Source organism: Centropristis striata, chromosome 11, assembly GCF_030273125.1.
Source record: "Centropristis striata isolate RG_2023a ecotype Rhode Island chromosome 11, C.striata_1.0, whole genome shotgun sequence".
NCBI classification, from domain to species: Eukaryota; Metazoa; Chordata; class Actinopteri; order Perciformes; family Serranidae; genus Centropristis; species Centropristis striata.
Genome location: NC_081527.1, coordinates 38,415,478 through 38,425,261, shown reverse-complemented (window position 1 = coordinate 38,425,261; position 9,784 = coordinate 38,415,478). Strand labels below are relative to the sequence as shown.

General features: G+C 39.1%; 1 protein-coding gene across 1 annotated transcript; it reads left to right on the top strand.

Annotated features, from left to right (window-relative positions):
- Positions 1 to 1,597: 1,597 nt before the first annotated feature.
- Positions 1,598 to 8,464, top strand: LOC131980103 (actin-related protein 2/3 complex subunit 5-A-like). Its single transcript, XM_059344274.1, has 4 exons — positions 1,598 to 1,829; positions 4,574 to 4,646; positions 5,478 to 5,654; positions 7,719 to 8,464. Exons 1-4 carry the CDS (start codon positions 1,690 to 1,692, stop codon positions 7,779 to 7,781), a joined length of 453 nt encoding a protein of 150 aa, XP_059200257.1. The 5' UTR covers positions 1,598 to 1,689; the 3' UTR covers positions 7,782 to 8,464.
- Positions 8,465 to 9,784: the final 1,320 nt, after the last annotated feature.

Sequence of the window (9,784 nt, the reverse complement as noted above, 5' to 3'; positions counted from 1 at the left end):
CTGAATTATTGCTCTTCTTATCTGAAGTGTCTAGATTTGCAGCAGCCAGTGCTAGTGGTTGCCTATTTGCTCTGTTCTGCCCTCTAGTGGTCATAACTGCTTTATGCAGATTTAACAACATTGATATCGTATTATTAGATTTTTGTCGAAGAACTCCTCATATTTCACACAACTTATTAAAGGTAAACCATCTGCTTTGATATGAATAATGAGCATTTTAAACTTTTGTAATCACAACACATTCAGAGACAATATTTCAGCAGAACAGTGAAAGAATAAGTAAGTAAGCAATAATGATATAATAACATAAAAATGGCATTAAAATGTTACTGCTGACGGTAAACAGAAACAAGGCTGTAAATAGGATCATACAACAGCTACTACAGGCTGTTACAGGTTCATTTGATAGTTGAAATGTTGTCAAACCCAGAATTGATTTATTTACAATAAATTATGATGATGTGCCCTCTAGAGCAAGAAAATTCGATAACGTGCCTTAATGAGAGCCCTTCTAGTGGCCTTTTTCCTGTTTGGTGCCTCCGTGGTTGAAAAAGCGTGCGAAAGTGCCTCATTGGCTGCCCTTTACACATGAAAAAACGTATTGATTGCCCTCTAGGGTTCCCCTTTATACAATAAATTATGATGATGTGCCCTCTAGAGATTCTATAATACGGTATCACCCAACATTTAGCTCTCAAAGTGCACAAAATAGAAGCATTTTACTTAAAAATGTACAAATTTTCTCCCAGGGGGCATGGCCCCGGACCCCCCTACATGGTTTGGTTCGATGTTTTTAATTGTCAGTACCATATCATTAATTACTTTGATCTGGATCTCCTTTTAACTTAATGCTAATATTTCATCATACATGATGCATCGTAGCTTTCTGTGTGCTGGCGGGGTCCCATTGTGCAGAATGGGCCCTTTTATTTTTTCGGCCCCGTCCTTCTAACAGTCTGAGTCCGCCACTGGTGTAGAAAAACTTTGGGAACCACTGAGTTAGGCGATTATTTTAACCCTATAAAGCCTGAACCATGAAATAATTGCCAGAAAATTCAATTTTTTTTTAAACCGAGTGCTTATTAACTTGCTGACGAATTTTTAAAAATAAATAAATTGCATATATGAATTCTAATTTGTATCATATTTGTCTTTTTGTGCAATTTGTTGTTCACAGTTTGTTTTTCTTGAACTAACAAAAACATCAAACAACAACATTTTTAACTTTTCCTTTTTCCTCAAACATGCAAAATACATATTTTTTCCATATAACACAACATCATACATCTGCTGATATGAAGTTTTTTAACGCAGCAATGACTGATCCACTCGTGGAACCTGCATATCATTTTTGCTACATCTGGTATTTTTGTGCAATTTGTTGCTCAGTTTGTTTATCTTCAACACATGTATACATCAGGTTTTTGATGATGTAGAGGTCTCAGAAATTACTGTATACACTTGGCTTTATAGGGTTAACAGCGTGACATGTAGAGTGATGCTCTATCCTCCAGTCCGCCAGGAGGCGCTGAAACAGCTGTTCACCATCATTAACCAGAGGAAGAAGAGGAGGAGGAAGAAGAGGAGGAGGAGGAGGAAGTGGTAGAGGAGAGCATCGGTCGGTAGAGTTGAGTCTCGGAGCCACTAGTTCCTCCTCTGATAGAATAATAATAATAATAATAATCCAGAATGTCTAAGAACACGGTGTCAGACCGCTTCCGGAAGGTGGACGTGGATGAATATGACGAGAACAAGTTCGTGGATGAAGAAGAAGCAGGAGACAACCAGGGGGGACCGGACGAGGCGGAGGTGGACGGGCTGCTCAGACAATATCCTTTAATATTCACCAACATATGCTTTATTATCATAGTTATAGTGTGTGTGTGTGTGTGTGTGTGTGTGTGTGTGTGTGTGTGTGTGTGTGTGTGTGTGTGTGTGTGTGTGCTCGGCTGCACAGCTCCGCTCTAATGCTTTATTTTAACTTGTTCTAAATATAAATAATAGGAAATAATCCGCATGCAATGTATATGAGACACTGGTGACACGTATCTGTGATAGTGTGTGCAGTTGGCAGGATTTATCCGATAGTTATTGTAATAATTAGTATAATAAAGTATTTCCGGGTTGAGGCAGCAGGGTGTGGTCAGACAGGAGCTGACAGGTTCTCACTCTGCAGGAATGTAACTCAGTATTTACTACAGCAGCTGTTCTCAACCTGGGGGTCCCGACCCCAATTGGGGTCGCAAGATGATTTCTGGGGGTCGCCAAATCATTTTGGAAGTCAGCTCTGTCTCCACTGTGTTAAAGTGTTCATGTCTTTTAGTCTTTTTGGTCATTTAATGTCTTTTTTGGTGATTTTGTGTCTTTTTTGGTGATTTTGTGTCTTTTTTGGGTAATTTTGTGTCTTTTTTTGGTGATTTTGTGTCTTTTTTTGGTCATTTTGCGTAGTTTTTTGGTAATTTTGTGGGGGGTTTTGGTGATTTTGTGTCTTTTTTTGGTCATTTTGTGTCTTTTTTGGGTGATCTGAACTGTGTGTGTGAGATTGTGTTCAGTGAGTGGGGGTTGCAGACAACATGCATGTTAAATTGGGGGTCGCGACTCAAAAAGGTTGAGAACTACTGTACTACAGGACTGGACTTAAGTACAAGTTTAAGGGTACTTGTGCTTTACTTGAGTATTTCCACATATGTAACTTTACACGTCTACTCCACTACATTTATCTGACAGCTTTAGTTACTTTACAGGTCGAGATTTAACATGAAAACATGATAAAAGTTATTAGACTTTTTATTCAATTAAACCTCATAACAGTATATTAAATAGTTAAAATGAGCCCCGTCTTTACTAAATTAAAACGCTGCTTTCATAAATGCATCAATAATAATACTGCAATAACCTCAGTAAGTTTACAATGCAGGACTTTTACTGCAGTGGAGTCATTTCACAGTGTGTATTAGTACTTTTACTGCAGTAAAGGATCTGAATACTTCTTCCACCTCTGTTTTTTAGTATGTGTGATGGTGCGTCAGTGCTCTTAAATCCCCCAGAGAAGTTGATGTTGTATACTAGGTTATAAATAGCTCTGACAGTCATTCAGAGAACATGAGCTGCAAAGTGAAACTAGATGTGAACACGAGTTCCGTCACGTTAGACTGATGTCTGAATGCTAACTGAGCATTGCCTGGTTTAATACTGGTTTTATTTCCCAGCGTATTAAAACCAACTCTGTATCCTCTAATATTGGGCGAAGCTGAAGTTGGCAGCTTCCAGTTCATCAGTTCAGGGGAAATTTAAGGGAACTTAATTTACATTGTTGAGCGCCCGATTCTCCATTTATTCACACTAACTGGTATGAAAGTGTGTCAGACATTAGCTAGAATAGTTCTGCTGTCTGAGTTATACTTTCAGATTTGTGGAAACTTTATTCTATTTGTGAAAATGCATTAAAGGCAAATTTGACTGCTTTTTTCATATGTAGACCACTTTAGAGCAGGTCTAGTTGGAAAACCATTGTTCCTAGACTTGTCAAATCTGGATTGGATTATTTTAGAGAGACTCTTTAAAACACAGTTTCTGATTCATGGATTATTTTCAGATCCTCAGAAGTGAGGGGACCAGACCTCAGTTTCATCTGGAAACGTCTCTGTGTTAGCTCCCGTGTGTGTTAGCTCCTGTGTTAGCTCCTGTGTTAGCTCCCGTGTTAGCTCCCGTGTTAGCTACCATGTTAGCTCCCGTGCTAGCTCCCGTGTTAGCTCCCGCGTTAGCTCCCGCGTTAGCTCCCGTGTTAGCTCCTGCGTTAGCTCCAGTGTAAGCTCCAGTGTTAGCTCCCGTGTTAGCTCCCGTGTTAGCTCCTGCGTTAGCTCCCGTGCTAGCTCCCGTGTTAGCTCCTGTGTTAGCTCCCGTGTTAGCTCCCGTGTTAGCTCCTGTGCTAGCTCCTGTGTTAGCTCCTGCGTTAGCTCCTGCGTTAGCTCCTGCGTTAGCTCCTATGTTAGCTCCCGTGTTAGCTCCTGTGCTAGCTCCTATGTTAGCTCCCGTGTTAGCTCCTGTGCTAGCTCCTATGTTAGCTCCTGTGTTAGCTCCTATGTTAGCTCCTGTGTTAGCTCCTGTGTTAGCTCCTGTGTTATAGAAGCTTTTATTGTGCTACTTGTTGGTACCTAGGCCTGTCACGATAATCACGATATCGACTTATCATTCAATATATAAAAATGGACGTGATAGTTTTTCTGGACTCAATATATTGTCGTTTACATGCAAGACTTTTTGTGTTTTTTTGTGTTATTTTTGAAGTAATGCTGCAGATGTTTGACAGGCAGTATGAGTTGGCAATAAAATTTTGGGGTTCAGTATCTTGCTGAAGGATACTTGGACATGTAGGCTGTGATGGTCAGGGATGGAACCACCAACCCTTCGGTTGGGCGGCAACCAGCTCTACCAACTGAGCCACAGCCGCAAATAGAAATATAAGGAGACGTAGTAGTTGTTCTCTTATTCGTTTGTCTCCAGTTAGTTGACTGTAGTAGTGCTCATGTGTCTGTCCTGCAGCAGTGTGGGGTCCTTGACTGTAGTTGTTCAGGGGGAACATGAATGGAGCTCTCCAAGCCGTGCTGAAGAACCCACCACTCAACAACAAGAACCAGAACGCCAAGGTAGGTTCCTTCCTGCTGAGTGTAATAATACTCTGAGAGGTTATTATGGAGTTCTACACAGTCTGGTTATGTGTAGGCAGCAAAACTAATTAGGTTTAGGAAAAAAAAACTTGTTTTTTTGGTCTAAATCAGAGGTGTCAAACTCTGGCCCATGGGTCAAATTTGACCCGCAATATAATTATATTTGGCCCGCGAGGAAATACCAAATGACAACCAGAGCTGGCCCGCCGGTATTATACAGCACAAATAATACTACAAATCCCAGAATGCTCTGCTGGTGTTTTGGCTTGAACACAGTAGATCAGTGTGGAGCAAACTGAGCAACAATTAAAGTGTCTTTATGCACTTTTTCTTGCTAGTCCAAGGCTTGAATGGCTGCACATTCATTGAAGGATATTATTATTAGTCATTTGGTTTATTATTGTTATTTTATTCTCACATTTATTTTTAGCCTGTGGAAAAAGATTACTGTTAAATTTAAATTTAAAGAAGGCCGCATATAAAATAAAGGGACATACGATTTTTATTTAAATTTTATTTAAGAAATGAATGCCATTGATGTGTTTGTTTGTTTTATTTGATATTCGATTTTGCATGTTTGCAATATTAAGTTATATCAAGCTTTGCTTGTTCCATTTCGTTTGAACTTGTTTAGGTCAATTTTTTCAATAAATATCAATGTTGGCCCGCGACTTTGTCCAAGTTTCACATTTTGGCCCACTGTGTATTTGAGTTTGACAGCCCTGGTCTAAATCATTCTAATGTTCCTGTGTGTGTGTGTGTGTGTGTGTGTGTGTGTGTGTGTGTGTGTGTGTGTGTGTGTGTGTGTAGGAGCGGGCGGAGGTGCTGGTGGTGAGGGTGCTGAGCAGCTTTAAGAGCAGTGACATAGAGAAAGCTGTGGGTTCTCTGGATAAAGGAGGAGTGGACCTGCTGATGAAATACATCTACCGAGGCTTCGAGAAGCCCACCGACAACAGCAGCGCCGTGCTGCTGCAGTGGCACGAAAAGGTCAGAGGTCACTGCTGGAACATGCTGAACCTGAACTCACCAGCTGTGTTCAGGGTCCTCTCAGAGAACATGTGATCATTGTTCTGGTCAACACAGACACTGGATCTGATGCAGAAAACACACAGTCATGGAAAAACTATTAGGCCTCCCTTGTTTCCTTCAGAGTATTGGTTATTTAACGCCTGGTACAACTAAAGGAACATTTGTTTGGACAAATATAATGATAGCAACAAAGATAGCTCATACCAGTTTAATTTAAGAGCTGATATCTAGACATTTTCCATGGTGTCCTTGATAAAAATCAAAATCATTATCATGACTGTTTTCTTATCTTAACTTCCTTTTAACAGCTGCATCAAAAAAAAAAAAAATGCACAACGGAAAAATACAAGAAAAGTGGTGAATATAGGAAGTTTTCTATTCTTTCCACCATACGAGACACTACAACCAGTCTGTGGTGGGAAAGGTTCTCATCAGGCCCGATCTCCAACAAGTGTTTTAATTGTTTGCAGTTAGCCTTTTTCATAGTCAATCTAATTGTTTTTCTGACTATTTTCATGAATCACATGGATTTTTTAAAATCAAATTTACTATTTCATCCTTCACTTTGATCCAGTTTCACCTGGTTCTCCATCCAGGAGAAGATAGTCACTTCATTCACTTACAAAATATATGAAAAACAACAAAGTGTGGGGCCTTTATGTATAATTGACTACTTGTTCCATTCATACAGTGCTGATTGAGCCCATGGTTGCCATGGGAACCCTCTGTGTTTCTCTCTGTGCTCTCTGCTGCTGCTGTCAAATCCAATCCTTTGAATTTAAGGCCATAAAATGTATAAAATTCTCTCAAAATTTCATAAAAAATGTCTTGAATATGATTTTTGAAAGGTCTTAAAATGCATTTACATAACTTTAATTTAAAACAAATGCATAAACTTCAGTCTCACTGTTAAATGTTTAGATTTTTGACGATACTTTAAAATAACTACAGAAGTCCCTGTGCGGCTGGACAGAATTTGAGCTATAAATAAATTAGTTTACTTTGTAAGTAATTCCAGGCCTCCAATTTTCGTTCAGGTCTTTTTGTACTTTTTTTGCCAGCATGGATGTTAAATGGGTCTTAAATTGTATTAATTATGGTCTTAAAAAGTCTTAAATGTGACTTGTTGAGAGCTGCAGAGACCCTGCAGCTTACTGATCTTATTCTGTTTGTAAAATAGTCGTGCAGTGCTTGTTTAAAAACCAGCTCATATTCATTATTTGCACAGGAAGACTGTTAAGAGAGCTCCTAGGGCAGAGGTGTCAAACTCTGGCCCGCGGGCCAAATTTGGCTCGCAGTATAATTATATTTGGCCCAGAAAGGCAATACCAAATTATTATTATTATACAGCGCAAATAATACTACAAATCCCAGAATGCTCTGCTGGTGTTTTGGCTTGAACACAGTAGATCAGTGTGGAGCAAACTGAGCAACAATTAAAGTGTCTTTATGCACTTTTTCTTGCTAGTCCAAGGCTTGAATGGCTGCACATTCATTGAAGGATATTATTATTAGTCATTTGGTTTATTATTGTCATTTTATTCTCACATTTATTTTTAGCCTGTGGAAAAAGATTACTGTTAAATTTAAATTTAAAGAAGGCCGCATATAAAATAAAGGGACATACGATTTTTATTTAAATTTTATTTAAGAAATGAATGCCATTGATGTGTTTGTTTGTTTTATTTGATATTCGATTTTGCATGTTTGCAATATTAAGTTATATCAAGCTTTGCTTGTTCCATTTCGTTTGAACTTGTTTAGGTCCATTTTTTCAATAAATATCAATGTTGGCCCGCGACTTTGTCCAAGTTTTAAATTTTGGCCCACTGTGTATTTGAGTTTGACACCACTGGGTTAGGGGAATAGGAGATTATCAAGCTCACCTGCAGCTATAAGAGGAAGAAAAAAACAGAAACATGCTCTCTGTCTACTTCGTTTGCTGCAGTGCATTTCATCTGATACCAGCCTTAAACCTGTGTGTGTGTGTGTGTGTGTGTGTGTGTGTGTGTGTGTGTGCAGGCGCTGGCGGTGGGCGGAGTGGGGTCCATAGTAAGGGTCCTGACTGCCAGGAAGACCGTCTGAGTCCGTCTGCAGCCACATCAGACCGTAGACCACCAGAGTACAGCTTCCTGTTTTTGGACATGATTTCTCTTTATTTTTCTACTGAAGCTCCTCAAGTTTCTCCTCATGCAGTTTTTTTCCTCATGTTTTTCTGCGTCCACTGTTTTTGAGTCGTACCTCTGGGATCTGTTAGATCTGTTAGATCTGTTAGATCTGTTAGATCTGTGATCTGTTAGCCAGGCGGGGTGCTGGCACCTCACTGTCTGAGTGGCTCCATGCAGAGAAAACACACATTCAGACGCTTCAGACGGACAAACGCTGTCCCAACGCCTCCTTCCTCCTCTCAGACGGCTTCAGTGCTGCTCCTCCTCCTCCTCCTCCTGCTCCTCCTCCTCCTTCTCCTCCTCCTCTTCCTCCTCCTCCTCCTCCTCCTCTCTGAAGCCTCTGACTCATCCAGGTTGAGGAAATGGAAAAGCTTGTTCCTGTCACAGACTGGTGACCGCTCCTGTTTCGCCCCAGTGCATGCTGGGATGGGAGTGATTTTCTTTTCCTCTTTATCTTTTTAACTTTGTGAAACTCTTTGTTTATTGACTCTTTTTTTCTACTTGCACCACATTGTTGTGTGTAGCCTGGCGTTCAGGTTATTCTGCTTATGTTGATTTTTATATCTGAATAAAACAACAAAATAAAATACTCAAACTGAATATGGACTGATTACTTTCCTCTTTTATTTTCTTTAAAAGAAAAATCAGTGGTGGATGTAACTAAGTACATTTACTCAAGAACTGTACTTCAGTACACAGCACGTTACATTAAAGGGAATCTCAGTGTTACAGGTTAAAAGCAGTCTAATTATTTAAAAAATGATTAAAAAAAAAAAGGATAAAAACAGCTAAAAAAAAAACGAAAGGAAAAACAATGTATATATATCTTCTCTGCCCTGAATTCTTAAGAATTTTTTGAATAACTAAGTACATTTACTCAAGTTCTGTACTTCAGTACATTTCTGAGTATTTCCACATATGTAACTTTATACTTTTACTCCACTACATTTAACTGCCAGCTTTATTTACTTTTAAGGTCGTGATTTAACATGAAATTCTTACGCATTTTTATTAATTATACCACATAACAGTATATTAAGTAGTTAAAAGGAGCCCTGTCTTTAAAGCTTACATAAATGCAACTTTTTTCTCCCAGATTCACCACTTTAACCCTTAATAGGACACTCATTGAAAAGCTTGCAAATTCCAAATTTCAACCCTCGAGAGTATTCGAGGATATTACATACAGCCAGAATGTGTAAAAAAAAAAACATGAAAATAATATTTTGAGAAAAAAGTTTACGTGGCAAATCTGCGAGAAAAAAATGTGAAGATTTATGAGATTTAAAGTGGTGAATCTGGGAGAAAAAAGTTAAATCTGCGACTTTTTTCGCGCATATTTGCCACTTTAAATCTCTTAGATCTGTGACTTTTTTTCTTGTAGATTTGCCACTTTAATCTAGTAAATTTGCAACTTTTTTCTCGAAATATTACCTGAAGTTACCAAATATAGTTCGTTGCCTGATAAAGGGTTAAGTTATAGAGCTGATCGTTGGGCTGACGTTGGGCGAGAGGCGGGTTCATCCTGGAGGTCTCAGACTATCACAGGGCTGACACATAGAGACAGACAACCACTCACGCTCTCATTCACTCCTACGGGCAATTTAGAGTCGCCAATTAAACCTAAGTGCATGTTTCTGGACTGTGGGAGGAAGCTGGAGAACCTGGTGAGAACCAAGCTGACACGGAGAGAACATGAGAACTAACCACAGGAGATAAAAAAAGAAGAAAATTTAAATCACTGCACTTCATATAAATGCCTTTTAGAAAGATTTGAGATAAATGATAAAGAGTCAAGCACCCCACATTAATAATCAGTGATTACTACTCATGCATTACTACTAAAATGTAGTGGAATAGAGGTATAAAGTTGCATGAAATGGAAATACTCAAGTAAAAATACAAGTACCTCAATTTTTC

Bases quoted from the DNA above. Each gene is read 5' to 3' on its own strand.
- LOC131980103 (XM_059344274.1), top strand. From the start codon at position 1,690: ATGTCTAAGAACACGGTGTCAGACCGCTTCCGGAAGGTGGACGTGGAT. The intron at 1,830-4,573 runs ATATCCTTTAAT...GTAGTTGTTCAG, and splicing joins GTGGACGGGCTGCTCAGACA to GGGGAACATGAATGGAGCTC. The intron at 5,655-7,718 runs GTCAGAGGTCAC...GTGTGTGTGCAG, and splicing joins TGCTGCAGTGGCACGAAAAG to GCGCTGGCGGTGGGCGGAGT.